The sequence below is a fragment of the Panthera tigris genome, chromosome A3 (genome assembly GCF_018350195.1).
Source record: "Panthera tigris isolate Pti1 chromosome A3, P.tigris_Pti1_mat1.1, whole genome shotgun sequence".
Taxonomy (NCBI): Eukaryota; Metazoa; Chordata; class Mammalia; order Carnivora; family Felidae; genus Panthera; species Panthera tigris.
Window position 1 is genome coordinate 16,116,300 of NC_056662.1, and position 15,069 is coordinate 16,131,368.

Here is a 15,069-nt window from a genome sequence, read left to right on the forward strand (position 1 = left end):
AGGAGTGGCTAGCTGGGTAGTTTGGCTTAGGGTCTTTCATGAGGTTGCAGTCAGAAGGTCCATCAAGGCCATGGTCACCCGAAAGCTTCACTGTGGCTGGAAGACCCACTGCCAAGAGGGCTCATCCACGTTGTTAGCAGTTGACAGGGGGGCCTCAGCTCCTCCCCATGTGGACCCGCTTGAGTGTCCTTACAACATGTTTGCTGGCTTTCTCAGAGCAAGTGATCCAAGATGGCAAAATGGAAGTCACAATGCTTTTCTTAACCTGGCTTGAAAATCACACTCCTTCACTTCCACAGTATCCTAGTGATTACACAGGGTAGCCCTATTCAATTTGGGAGAAGACCTCACAATATGTGAATACCAGGAAGCGGGCTCATTGGAGGCCATCTTGGAGGCTGGTTACCATGGTGGTGTAGTGACAAAGTCCATGCTCTTAGAGTTAACAGTCTAGGGGGAAGGGTAGAAGAAGACAATAAGTCAATATACAAATAAATAGATACTTTCATATAGTTGTAAGCATGAAGGAAATCACACAAGACAATAAATTAAAGTAGGGGTCAGCAAACAATGGTCATTGGCCAAATCTAGCCTGCTGCCTGCTTTTGTAAATAAAGTTTTATTGGAACACAGTCACTCCCATTCACTTATGTATTGTTTATGGCTGCTTTCACACTATAACGGATTTAAGCAGTTGCAACAGAGACCATATAGCCTTCAGAGTCTTCTATATTTAGCTAAGTTGGTCGGGGAAGGCCTCTTCAAAAGGTGACATTTGAACAGAGACTCGAATCATTAGAAGGGAGCAGCCAGGGGAAGAGCTGGGGAAAGAGTGAGTGTTCTAGAAAAAAAGGAACGTCAGGGTAAAGCCTGTGAAATGAGAACAGGTTTGGTGTGTCGAGGAGCAGGGAGGAGGCGAAGGGGGCTGGAGTCAAGTGACTGAGGGGCAGAGTGGTAGGAGATGACTTTGGAGGGGTGGTCAGGAGCCACGTTATACAGGGCCTGAGGGCCCCAGTAAAGGGTTTGAATTTTGTTCTAGGGATGGTGGGAAGCCACTGGAGGGTCTTAAGGGGGAGAGGTCGGATCTGGTAGGGACGGAAGAGGTGCCTGGTGTAGTTTGGTTCCCTCCTCTGAGCAAGACAGTGCTTCTGCCGCCCCTCTACGCACAGCTATCCCAGAACTTGTTGGTATTAACGAGACCTAGGTAAAGACATTTTATGTTATTTTGCTATGTGTTCAGAACTCGGAAATCCTTCTTGTCATAATTGTCCTTTCTTTTGACCCACTTTGAGAGCCTTGCTCTCCCATCTCTGCCTGACTTTTCTGGATCTAGGAAATCTGAGAGGCTGGTAAGAATACTGGATTTTGAGCCCTGGATTCCAGACTCTTTCCTGACATTGACTTGTGTGTGACCTTGAGAGAGTCAGGCAACCTCTCTGGGCCTTCGTTTCCTCATCTGTAAAATGAGGCAAGAGTCCAGTCTTCTTGGAGCAAGACCAGGTGATTAAAAGTGGGGTTGTGTTGGGCACATACACCACAGTCCTAGAGAGAGCCCGAAGGTTGGGGTCACGGGCTTGGTCAGGCTGGGGTTGCTGAGACAGACTTGGGTATCAGGAAGAGCATAGTCTGTTGTCAAAGAGAATCCTGGCTCCACCACTTATATGCCCTGTGCTCTGTGTCCTTGTTTTTCCCATCTGTGAAATGGGTAGAATCTAACCTAAGATGCTTCTGTTGTAAAAGACACTGGCATTCGGCATACCACTAAGAAGGAAAACACACTGACCATTAAATTGTGACATAACGCTTTCTTATGACTTAGGATTTTTTTAATTTTATAACGAATAAAGAGCTCAGAGACTTACTTCGATTGTTTTACAAATCACATGTCACCCTTGTGCATAAATACAAAGGAAGATATAAATGAGATACATGAGTTAGAGAACTCCTAAAGCTTCCTCACAGTCAGCATCCAGCTCATCTAGATAACTTTGCCCCTTGGAATCTTCCTTGTCCATAGGTTTTCACACAGTGTTACCCTCCATACCATGAAAAGCTTGTATCACACATTTCTTGAAAGAATGTCCCGCTGCGGACTCTAGGATCTTCTTCGAACTGCTTGCTCCTATTCTGCGAGCTGGATGCTGGTGCTTTCTTGCTCTTATCAGAAGGTGCCAACGGAAGGTTTTCGGGAAACGACCAGGACTCAGCTCCCTTCCTCAAAGATCCTCAAATTGTTTGTGATGAAATATACAGGGTGTGTAGCTGTCCAGCCAGGCCACTGGAAGTAACGACCAGAACCAACCAGGTCATGAATGCCACCGGCCTCACCAACAGTGATTGCCGGATGCCATTGACCTGCAGACACATCCTAATTTCAGGGGGAAAAGGTGCTTCCTAGAAATATATCACAATAACTGCAACCTCCCGGGGTTTATGCGGGGATAAAACATGGTAAGCGTGTGACAAGTCTTGACCACAGGCCCCATGTGCCCGGCTCGGTAGTGGCTGTCCCTAGGCATTGCTCAACTGTCCCAGGGCATCGCCCTCACAGGGCTGTGCAGGTTTATGGCAACAATCACTGCCCCTGCCAGACATGATCTCAAGCCATAAAGGCTTTTACAGTTTCACTCTCCCCCTGAGATAAGCCCGGGAGCCCTTCCCAAGGCCGGGGAGCAATTTCAGAGCCACGGGGGGAGGGGCTGGGCGTTGCACAAGTCGGGAAATGGAACAAGTTTTATGGCCCCGACTTCTCTAAAAAATACCGTGTTCTCATATCCTCAGCCTGAACCTGGTGGTCATGCCTCCAGCACCTGGAGCACAGTGATATTTATTTGTTCATTCATTCATTCAACAAACAGGGAACTGATTGCAGGGGTACCCCAGTATGGATCTCATTTTGCCACTATTACATGCTCTGTATGGACCCAGGGCAAGTCACTTCCTCTCGTCTGTACAACAAGGACAGTCGATTTAAGCTGCCTCCCGGCCTCAATGAGGTGGTTCCACCAGACGATGAACTTGTCAGTGCACTTAGCACGCAGTAGGCCTGCAACCAACATTGCGTGAATCCCTCTCCCTCACCATGGATGGTGGAGTGGTCCAGAGGGAAATCCTCCCCTGCATCGCTGCTGGCTACACTCCCTCTTCAAATGAGTTCCAACAACAAGGGGTTGTTTTTCTTCCATTTTTTATATAAGGTATAATTTCCATATTCTAAAACTGAACTCTCTCTCATGTATCGTTCGGCAAGTTTTGCCGAGTGTGTGCAGCCATGTAACTGCCACCAGAGTCGAGAAATAGAACTTTTCATTACCCAATCCCCTCCCTCTATGCCCCGTCCTATTCATTCAACCCTCCACCCCAGCCCTTATGCCTAGCAACCATAGTCCCTGACTCTAGAATTTTGTCTTTTCCAGAATATCATATAGATGGGATTCTATTGTGTGTAGACTTTGGGGCCTGACTTCTTACACTCAGAATGATGCATTTGAGATCCAGTTTGCTCGTATCACCCGTTTGCTCCTTTTTCTTACTGAGCAATATTCCCACTTGGCTTTTAAATTACATCTATGCTTACGACTTGGACTTCTCGCCAGCCCAACTTTGCCCTGAACTCTAGGTTTTTATATCCAACGATTCCTTGGATGTGTCATTGGCATCTCAAACAAAACATCTCCAACAGAACTCTGTTTTCTAACCCAGATCTACAGCCTCCCAAATCTATAGTTCCCTAAATCTATAGCTCCCTAAATCTATAGTTCTCCAAATCTACAGCCCCCCAATTCTAGAGGTCCTTAAATCTGCAGTCCCAAATATATAGTCCCCCCAATTCTATAGCTCCCCCAAATCGATAGCCCCAAGTCTACACCTTCCTAAATCTACAGTTCCCCCAAATCTACAGTCTACCAAATGTATAGCCTCCCAAATCTATAGCTGTCCTCAATTCTGCCGCTCCCCAAAATTATAGTTCCCAAAAACCTATAGCTCCCCAACTTGACAGCTCCCCAAATCTGCAACCCCCCAGTCTTCCTCATTTCAATGATCAGGACCACCAGTACCACAGCTACGTATCTTATTTCCTTCACACATCCCACCCATTAGCAAGCCCTTGGTGGTGCCACTTCCCGAATTCCAACCTGGCCACGTCTCCCCGCCACCACCTGTATTCATCCTCAGTCCCGCGTGACACATTATTCCAGACTTAGTGTCTTGAAACAGCACTCATTTATTATCTCACTGTCCAGTCGTAAGTCTGGGCACGACATATGGCACAGTTCTCTGTCCAAGGTCTCACACAGCCCAAGTCAAGATTGCGTTCCCACCTGGGCTGAGCTGCGTTCCTACCTGAAGGCTGTGGGGAAGGATCCCCTTCCAGGCTCATTCAGGTTGTTGCCTGAATTCAGTTCTTCGTGGTTGTAGGACTGAGGTCACCGTTTCCCCGCTGGCTGACAGCTGGGGGTTACTCTCTACTTCTAGAGTGTGCCTGCATTCTTTGCCGTGGAGCCCCCTCCATCTTCAAAGCCGGCGTGGAGAATTTCCCCCACCTCAAATCCCTCTCACGCCTCTCGTTTCATTTTCCAGAAAGAGCGCAGCTCCTTTTAAGGGCTCAGCAGTTTAGGGCAGGCCCACCAAGGATGGTCTCCCTATCACAAAGTCAGCTGGTTTGGGACCTCCATCACATCTGCAAAATCCCTTCACAGCAGTGCCCAGATTAGTGTCTGATTGAATAATTGAGACATAGTGTGTATAGACCAGGGGGCAAGGGGCTTGAGGTCACCTTAGACTCCTCCCTACACCTTGTGTAGTCCAGGCTGCGTCCTCTTTCCCCCGGACCATGGCACACAGCCCCTCTGGGCTTTTCTGCTTCCGCTCTTGTTCTATATTGTCTGTTTTTTTACACAGCAGAGAGTGACCTTTTGAGAACACAGTCAGGATGCCTGGGTGGCTCAGTCTGTTAAGCGTCCGACACTTGATTTCGGCTCAGGTCATGACCTTGTTGTCTGTGAGATCGAGCCCTGGGTTGGGCTCAGTGCTGACAGCGTGGAGCCTGCTTGGGATTCTCTCTCTCTCCTTCTCTCTATGCCCCTCCCTGCTCATTCTCTCTCTCTCTCTCTCTCTCTCTCTCTCTCTCTCAAAATAAATAAATAAATACGCTTAAAAAGAAAAAAGAACACAGTCGTATTGCATCACCTTCCTATTAAAAAACTTCTAAGAGGGGCGCCTGGGTGGCTCAGTCGGTTAAGCGTCCGACTTCAGCTTAGGTCACGATCTCGCGGTCCGTGAGTTCGAGCCCCACGTCGGGCTCTGGGCTGATGGCCCAGAGCCTGGAGCCTGCTTCCGGTTCTGTGTCTCCCTCTCTCTCTGCCCCTCCCCCGTTCATGCTCTGTCTCTCTCTGTCTCAAAAATAAATAAACGTTAAAAAAAAATTAAAAAAAAAAAAAAACTTCTAAGAGCTTCCCATTTTGATAAAATCCAAAATCTTTCTCGTGGCCTAGAAGGCCCCACCTGGTCCTGCCCCCCGCCTCTCAGATGTCATCTCCTGCTCCTCTCCAGCCACCCTGACCTTTTTGTTCATCCTCCAGTATGCTCTGCTTCTTCCCACTCGGGCTTTTATCCCTGCCGTACCTACCCACCCTTACCCCCCACCCCTCCCAAGCTCTGCGTCCTGCAGACAGTCCTCCAGACCTCGGTGCAGATTCACCTCTCAGGGAGGCCTTCCCTCACCCCCCAGTCTGATGTTATCTCATTCCCAGTCCTTTCAAATTACTGTTTTGTTATTTTTATTTTATACTGATACTTTCACATTACCTGGTTTTACTTTTTTAAAAATTTTATTTCAGAGAGAGAGAGAGAGAGAGAGAGCACTAGCAGGGGAGAGGGGCATAAGGAGAGAGAATCTTAAGCAGGCTCCACGCTCCACATGGAGCCCAACACGGGGCTCGTCTCCACAACCCTGGGATCACGACCTAAGCTGAAGAGTCGGACACCCAAATGACCGAGCCACCCAGACACCCCTACCTTGTTTTACTTTGAAAGGACTTAGCTGTCTGTTTCACAGTCTGACATGTGACTATTTGAAATCACCTTCGTTTATTTATTCGCTCCAACGCCGTCTGCTGCTCCCCCTAGAAAGCTAACCCCACGGAGTCGGGGACTGTGTCCTCTCACCTGTGCACAGCACATAGTAGGCACCCACGAAATGTGTGTTGAGTGAGTGAAGGAGTGGACGTGCAGTTTTTGGATTGGTTCCCTCCCCTCCATCTCTGCTGCCACCATCTGTCACCTGGTCCCACCTATGAGTGTTTTCACAGGTCTCCTCGCCTACAGTCTTCCAGTCTGTCCTCCATGAAGCTACCAGAATGATCCTTTAAAAATACAGATCTGGGGCGCCTGGGTGGCTCAGTCGGTTGAGCGTCCGACTTCGGCTCAGGTCACGATCTCACAGTCTGTGAGTTCGAGCCCCACGTCGGGCTCTGGGCTGACGGCTCAGAGCCTGGAGCCTGCTTCCGAGTCTGTGTCTCCCTCTCTCTCTGCCCCTCCCCCGCTCATGCTCTGTCTCTGTCTCTGTCAAAAATAAAAATAAACATTAAAAAAAAATTAAAAATACAGATCTGGGGGCACCTGGGTGGCTCAGTGAGTTAAGCGTCTGACTTCGGCTCAGGTCGTGATCTCACAGCTTGTGGGCTGGAGCCCCGCATTGGACTCTCTGCTGTCAGCGCAGAGCCAGCTTCGCTTCAGATCCTCTGTCCCTCTCTCTCTGCCCCTCCCCCACTCTCTCAAAAATAAACAATTTAAAAAAGTACAGATCTGGCCACAGCCTTGCCCTGAGCCACAATCTCCAGTGGCTTCCCATTTCCGCAGAAGAAATTCCAGTTGCCCAGGGTTTGAGGTCGCCACCACCTGGCACGGATGAGCCACATAGCATCACACAGTGGCATGCTGAGTGATTTTAGGGTTATAATGACAACATTAAGTGACACTGTCCCCAAAGCCTGTGTCTTTACAGGTCTTACTTCCTTCTGAAACCTTTTTGGAGAAAGTCTCCATTGGACAGCACATGACTTTAACATCTCCCTAAATACTCGTCCGTTTCCTGTTCGAAGGAAAAACGAGCAGAGCTTCCCCTGGGTAATCCTCTCCTGTTGCACTTTAGGACAATTGCTTTCTTTTCACTCTTCCTTTGCAGCCACCTCCTACTTATGGCAAGTGGTTCTGGTTTCTCACTTGTGTCAGTGATCTGGGTAAAGAGAATGTTTACCAATTGATTTAAATACAAATATTCAGCAAGGGAATGTACGGGGTACTCGGGTACAGGGAAGCTCAAGGTGGCACGTGCAGTGACTGGGGGTTAGGAAACGGGTCCCTGTCCTTCTTCCCACCCACGGGTGCACTTCCTGCTGTTTGCCCCAACTTATTGTTCTGCTCTCTCTCGATCTCAAATGCACTTCTGTCTTTTCTCCACCTTCCTAGCCCCTGAATCTCTCTCCTACAAGAGCACACCATCCCTTTCCCAGACCACAGCAATCCCTCCCTCAAACTATCATCTCACTGCCTGTTGCCCTCACTCCCTTGGTTCAAGGATGCTTTGGCACAAGGCTTTGCCCATTGACTATTTCTGTGCCCACCATGCAGTGACTGAGTCATCAATGTCCTCTTCGATTTCATCACAGTGGCCCCTGGAGTCAGACAACCAGCAGTTTGAATTTCCACTGTCATATCAGTTATGGACCTTGGGCAAGTCCCTTCCTCATTTGTGAAAAAGAATAACAAAGTGCTCAATTCAGGGGGTTATTGTGAGGATTAAATTATGTCCAGCAAAGCCTGGAAAAGAGGAAGAAGTCAAATGTTGTCCTTGGACTCAGGATTTGGGTTTTAGTTTCACTATCATCAAATAGCTGCTTGGGATACTGGGATTCTGGTCCCTTAGACCACGTCTTGGGAGTTTACATAAGACACCCGGATGCAAGAAATGTAGACCAAAGGTGATCTGGGTTCTGTGAAAGAGGAAGTAGGGCATCCCCACCAATTTGGGACGATGGGTCATTCACACAGCGTGGAACTCCCTTTGGATCCTCATGCAGCCTATCATCTTGCACTTCTCACCCCCACTCTGAGCAATGGGGCGCCATTTGGAATAATGGGATAAAAAGCTTTTAGTGTCATGGCTTTGGAAGCAACCTTTGTAGGAGGGGCCAGTTCCCAACTCTCTGTGAGGCCACATGGATTCAAGTTCTGTCTCAGCTGCTCACTAGCTGTGTGCCTTAGGCCTTAGGACAAGTTCCTTGGCCTCTCCGAATCTTGGTTTCAGGAACTCTATACTGGAGATTATGGGATTTTCTGTTTGTCACCCAAGCTGATGTTTTGCAACTGAAATGGAAATCAAACGTGAAGCTCTGGCCGCCCACGCTGAGATTTGTGATTAACTGGGGCAAAGGGCTGATTAGGTGGAGGAACCAAGGCCAGAGGAATTTATGGCAGCCCAGGGTTTATGGTTTTGATATGGATTTATTAAGCACACTCTAGGACCGCAGTAGCTTCTCCTCTGGCCTCCAACCCCCACTCCATGCTGGCAGCGGCATGGACAAGGCTTCTGTTACAATGTTATGGGAAAACATTTCCTGGAGTTCAGGAGTGGAAGGAAGGGACAGTGGAAGGCAGGAATGGCCCCATGGATCTGCAGGCAGCTAATGGGTGCTCTTGAGGCCAGAGAACTTAATGATTAGCTTCTTGTTAGAAAGGGTCTGGGTACAGAGTTCTCACTGAACCCCTGGTGGGTGGGCACCTCATACCCAGCAGCTCGTACAATTACTATGGTCTCATTCAATTTAATCCTGACAACACTCCTGAAGGGAGCTGTCATTCCCATTTGACAGATGAGTCTCAGAAAAGAGGGGTGAACTGACCAATGTTACATTGATCTGTGACTCCCAGCCCAGAACCGTTGACACCCTTCTTTGGGAAGCTGACGGGGTCACCCTGTTCCACCCTCATCCTCGAGCATTCCCATGCCTGGGCATCCACAGTCCAGCCACCCCGCATGCTCTACTCCCATCCCTGAATGCCCTGATGTGCTGGTGATGTGTAGCAACTGACCCTCCAGGGGTAAAGCCTTGATTTGTAGCTCTTGAAGTTCTTGTGGTGTAAACGTCACATTGCCAAACATGGAGTTGGGAGGAGAAGCTAACAATTGGCTCTCCAGCACACCCCGACTGCATATGAGGTTGTGGTGTGTGGTGGCCAAGGTGTGAGACCACCTGCCTGGTTTATCAGGGGAAGGACCAAGGTGGCTACAGACCTGGCTAGAAATTCTTGAGTGTGTCCTTACCTTTATTCTTTTTTTAAACAACTCAACTTTACAAAATCTCCCCGTGCCTTCTTATCCCCTGTTGCTGGCAGTAGGCCCAGGTCCCTGGAAATGACCCAGATTAGGGCTCCATCTTGGACCCTCTTGCCATTCTTCCAGATCTTTCCCTCTCTCCCCTCTCTCCCCGCTCAGCCCTCCCCTCTCTCCCTGCTCAGCCCTCCCCTCTCCAAGAGGAAGGCTTGACTTTCATTGTCCCCACACAGTAAGCACTTGGAATCAAGGCATCCGAGTTAGATTCCTACTTCTACCTCTCAAGGGAAATCACTTCCCCTGAGCCTCAGTTTTCTCATCTATAAAGGGGGTTGGGGATAATAATGTCCAACTTGCTTACCTCTTTTTTCTTTTATTTAATTCTAGTTAGTTACCAGACAGTGCAATATTGGTTTCAGGAGTAGAATTCAGTGATTCATCACTTACATAAAATACCCAAGGCTCATCATAACAAGTGCCCTCCTTAGTACCCATCACCAATCTAGCCCATCCCCCACCCACCTCCCTCCATCAACCCATGTTCTCTATTAAGAGACTCTTGTGGTTTGTTTCCTTCTCTTCCCTCCTTCCCATGTGTTCATCTGTTCTGTTTCTTAAATTCCACATATGAGTGAAATCATATGGTATTTATCTTTCTCTGATTGACTAATTTTGCTTAGCATAATGCATTCTAGCTCCATCCACGTCATTGCAAATGGCAAGATTTCATTCTTTTTGATGGCTGAGTAATATTCCATTTAATGGAATATGTAATGAGATCTTACCATTTGCAATGACATATATGTATATGTCATATATGTTATATGTTATGTTATATGACATATATAATATATATGTCATATAACGTGTGTGTGTGTGTGTGTGTGTGTGTATATATATATATATATATATATATATCACATCTTCTTTATCCATTCATTGGTTGTTGGACATTTAGGCTCTCTCCATAGTTTGGCTATTGTTGATAATGCTAACTTGCTTATCTCTTGATGTGAGATTAAAAATCAATAATGTAAAAAAAAGCACTAATATATATAAAAACATTTTGCATATCATAAAGAACTCTCTGACTATTCTCATCCTTATTTCTAACACCCGAAAAGGTAGAAAGGACACCCGTCCAAGGACTTAGAAAACATATGCGTCATTTATTTTGCTTTATAAACTTTTGTTAAAACACACAAGAGTAAGAAATGTTTTTTTGCTTCTCTGCCCCATTGGGCGGCAGAGTGACAGGGGCTCAGGTGTCAGCACAGGGGCTGGTGGCATTCACACCCACAGGAAGCAGCCCGCTTCCAGTATTGCTTGATGTGAATTTCACAATTCATCCCGATCAGGGCAAATCACAGAACAATTTGGCAAAAGCAATTGGCTTGGTCATCACAAAAATCTAGGAGCATCCATTTCCCACCCTCTCCTCTGTCTACTCTGCGGGGAATCATGCAGATTCTGGAAGCTTCTGAGAGCTGCCTGGAGAAGAGGCTGTCTCAGGGAAGGAACTTCAGGGTCCATGCTTGCCCTCCCAACCCTTGTTTATTTAGTCCTTCAGATTTCATTGTTTAGGACCAGAACTCAAGTGGCAGAGAGAGAAGAAGAGGGGGGGGGAGAGGGAGAGAGAGAGAGAGAGAGAGAGAGAGAGAGAGAGAGAGAGAAGAGAGTGAGAGAGAGGGATTTTTCAATGCCATGTCCTCAGAATCAGAAAAGCAAACTGCTCTTTGTTTTGTGCTTCCCACGTTACAGTAAAATTATCTAAATGGAATGGATTTCTCCTGCTGGCAGGGTTAATTGGGGCTAAGGACTGAACCCCTGACCCAGAAGATTTTGCTACTATTAAAAGCCACTGCTACTCCAACTCCATCCTGTGGAAAACTCTTAACTCGATTCACTCCTATGACAGAGGCCCGAGCGACTTTGGGGGGCAGAGGAGCAAAGAGTGTGAATGACCGCAATGACAGAATAGTTCCAGCTTCCTCACCTTGTCCCAGATGAGTCTGAGCTCCCTGGCTGGAATTTCTGGGGACCCAGAGAGAGAGGGGCTGGGGAAGACTTGAGAGCTCTGAGTAGGGAGCAGTCTCTCTGGCACCAGGGACTTGACTTGGTGGCTTGGGTAGGCTGCTCCTGGGACCACTGGAGATGTAGAGGTTTCCCTTGGACATGTTGCCCTCGAACCCCTCATGCCTCTTTCACAAAAAGGAGCCATCACCAGTGGTGGAATTTGGGGGCACTGGAGTCCTGCTCCCCCATCCACTCAGAAGGGTCAGCCTGGGGTGGGGGTAGGTAGCCAGTCTAACTGTTCACTCTCCTACCTAAGCACAGTGCCAGCCACAGGACCCATCTCTTTCCTTCCCACTGGCTAAGTGGCATTTTGCAGAATTTTCCCAAAGCCTCCAAAATTCCACATGACATGCTGACTGTTCCATCTTGGGGCTTAATGTTTCTCAAATGTGCTCAAACCCAGGCCTTCTCATCCCTCCCTTGAACCACCCCCAAACCATCCCGCTCCCAGATGGCCAGGCCACATTGGTCCATCTCCCAAGAGCCAGACCCCTGACACCCGCCCTGGACTTGGGGAGTGAGGAGAGAAAAAGGAGTCCAACAATTATAACTTCTCCTTTTCATCAGCAAACAGGATGCTGGACCCTGATTAGATATTAGTGTAGCTCCAAGCCAATCTTAGTCCTGGGCATCGGTGGGGCCCCTGGGAAGAATAAGACTTTGGCTTCTGAGGTTGGCGACAGGGGCAGGAAGCCCCTCAAACTGGATCACGGTGAGGACAGAAGGGCCCTTTTAGTCACCGTGGTCAAGAGCTCCTGTTCTGATCCAGGAAGATACAGGATCAAATCCTGACTCAGCCATTTACGAACTGGGGGTTCCAGAAAAGTCACTTAACCACTTAGATCTCAACTTCATCTTCGGTAACAATGAAAGAGACGATGCATGTGCTGCACTTAACACAGCGCCAGGAATGAGGCAGAGTCTGAGACGGGCCCTGGGGGGGGGCAATTCCTCCCTGACACCCTTCTGAGCCGCGTGCACCCACCCATCTTCACCGCCTTCTCCAGGTGTCTTCCTTCTCACCCGCATTACATGCATCACCAGCCCCCATCTGGCCTGCCCGCTCCCTTCCGACCCGCCGCACATCCTCCCGGCTAGTCATGGCCGAGGAGCCCACGTCTCAGTGCCTCAGTCTAGGGTTCAAGGCCCCCAGGCTTCTCCAGACAGCTCAGTCTTTTCATTGCCTTCCCCCCACGCCCTTCTTCTGACCTGAGTCCTCGCCCAGACTGTTTGCCCTACTTTGGAATGTTGTGTCTCACCTGCTCCACTAGCCGAAATCCAGCCCTTCCTTAAAGGCCTAATGCAGTCTGCCCCTTTCTTGGTGCTTTCTCTGACCACCCTAGTCCCTCCAAGTTCCTGTTGCAGTTGCCCACCTTGGATTGTCCTCTCGGTGTTGACAGCCTGTAGGGAGCATCACCCCCGTACCCACCGAAGTCCCAAAGAAGGGAAGAGCCATGGGTTACAGGTGGAACGGTGTCTTCCTTCTCAACAGTCTCCTACACTGTGCCTAGCCCAGCTAGGGCTTTAGAAATGCTCCTGGGATGACCGGGTGGTTGTCTGCAAGTCTTCTTCAGCCTCTGGAGAGGTGGCTGTGGAGAAATTAGCATGGCTGAGGTGGGTGACGGTGGCAAGTGGAGAGGAGCGTTGCAGGCAGGGGCAGCAGGACAGGGAGGGATCAGAGGCCCCGATCTGACCCAGCCTTGAAGGGTTTTGTGTCTGGGCACTAGGACAGTACTTGGAGAGAAGTACCAGTCTGAGGGGAAAGGGAGCTAGCTATGTCCAAGCAAGGTCCCATGTCATCTCCAGAGAGTTGTCCTTTGGGGGTGAAGAAGTTGGGGTTAGGTATGATGAAGGGGAAGGCAGTGGCTTTGGCAAGAGAAGAGTTGTCCAAGGCAACAGAGGATTTTCCAGCTGGGGTCTCCCCAAGTCAAAGCCCCATCATCCAGAGCAGGGGGTGGAGGGTAGCAATGGGATGTGGCCCGCAGCCCAAGTTCTTGGGCCCTTCGCCCTTTCCATTGCTGCCCTGAGACTGGCCTTGTTGTCACGGCTTCCTTCACTGTGAACAAGTGACCACCGGGGCTCTCTGAGGGGGCTGGGGGGCCGGCAGAGCCCCCGACCCCCAGCGGCTTGCTAGATGACTTCCTGCTTGGTGATGGTCGGCTGGGGGATGGCGGAGGGGGGCTTGACAATCGTGGCGATCGCTCCTGGCAGGAGCTTGTAGGGCTCAGACGCTGAGCCACCTGGTGGTGAGGGCTGTGGAGTCTCAGGGGTGGCTGGAAGGACAGAGAGACAGACAGGGGCTGCTGAGAATTCCAGCCATTTGGGGAATAAATGAAGACTCCTGAGTAGGTTCTTCCCCCACTCTGAGACATAGTTCCCTCTTCTATAAAATGAGAGAATTAAACTAGATAATCTCTAAGGTCTCTTAAAATTCAAACCTTCTGAGTTCCACATCACAAAGTCTAAGTATGGTGAGTCTGGGAGGCTGCAGATGGGCCAGGTGTGGTCAGAGCCTTTTGCCTAGGTCCTACCAACACCCATCTCCTCCACCATTTAACATGGAGATCTGGGCTGCTTCTCCCAGACCAGGGCCCAAGTCTGACTTTGTTTGAGGACAATGGGACATGTGACAATAATATCCTTTCTTGGAGAGAAGGGATAACAGTTGATGAGACCCAAGGGTCTGGCCAACTGGCTCAAAAAATACTATTTCTTTGATATTTAGGTAGATGGATAATGGAAACTAATTGGCCTCACAGCATCACACATTTGGAAGTTAACTTCTTTGACCATGACCCACTTGGCCAACTTTATTCAATGGACAACTTTCCCAAAGAACAATCTCAATGAAATGCAATCTCATTTTAGTGGATGACCTCCTCATCACAATGATAATCTTACTTTTTGAAGAACTTTGTCCAGTGACAAACTCACACTTCTGAGATTTCACCTCAGAATGAAATATATGTATATATGGCCCCCAGTGGACATCCCCACCCAAGGAGTAGTCTCATCCAATTGTATAATGGCTAGTCTTACCTATTGGGCAGTCTTACTTCAAAGAACAATTTTACCTGATGGGCAACATCACCTAATGGAATTCTTGCCCCAATGGATGTATTCATCCAATGGATCCCTCATCCCAAGGACAGCTTCATTCAATAAAGGCTATTAATTACCTCGCTGAGTAAAGGACCTCACTGAAAAAAACAGCCTTAAAAAAAGGCCAGTCTCACTCCTCACTCCTTACCCCGGAGCACAGAGAACTGCTGTATCCCAGTTCCCATCTTCTAGACCCATCCTTCTCCTGGCTCCCCCCTTGGGCCCCCAACCCCATCCCTTGCTGGGTAGAGCTCAAGTTGCCCACCTGCCTGCCCCCTGGGTCGGGGCCACTCACACATCTGTCCATTGCTGAGGTGAGAGGGCATTGTGTTGGCAACGATGACGTTCGTGCCCATGTGTTCCTGCATCAGGTGAGGGTGCAGGGGATGATGGGCATGAGGTGCATCACTGGAGGACCCTGCAGGTAAAGAGGGGACTCAATCAGGATGGAGAGTCTGAGATAAAGACCATGGTCCTTGAGGTACATCTTCAGGTGTGGCCAATAAACCTGTTCATTCAATACTGACATTGCCTGTTGGCTACCCACTTCTGGATTA

The 15,069-nt window shown here is 48.9% G+C and overlaps 1 protein-coding gene across 6 annotated transcripts in view; it reads right to left on the reverse strand.

Moving 5' to 3' along the window:
- Nucleotides 1–12,248: 12,248 nt before the first annotated feature.
- Nucleotides 12,249–15,069, reverse strand: part of HNF4A (hepatocyte nuclear factor 4 alpha) — a 56,883-nt gene continuing 54,062 nt past the window's right edge. For 4 of the 6 annotated variants that reach the window (XM_042980340.1, XM_042980341.1, XM_015535532.2 and 1 more), the window contains exons 9-10: nucleotides 14,778–14,930; nucleotides 12,249–13,683 (exon numbers count right to left, since the gene is read on the reverse strand). In XM_042980340.1, the coding sequence (XP_042836274.1) occupies nucleotides 13,541–13,683; nucleotides 14,778–14,930 (296 nt within the window). In that variant the 3' untranslated portion in view covers nucleotides 12,249–13,540. The remainder of the gene's footprint in view (nucleotides 13,684–14,777; nucleotides 14,931–15,069) is intronic. The other 2 variants (XM_015535534.2, XM_015535533.2) reach the window with 1 other exon arrangement.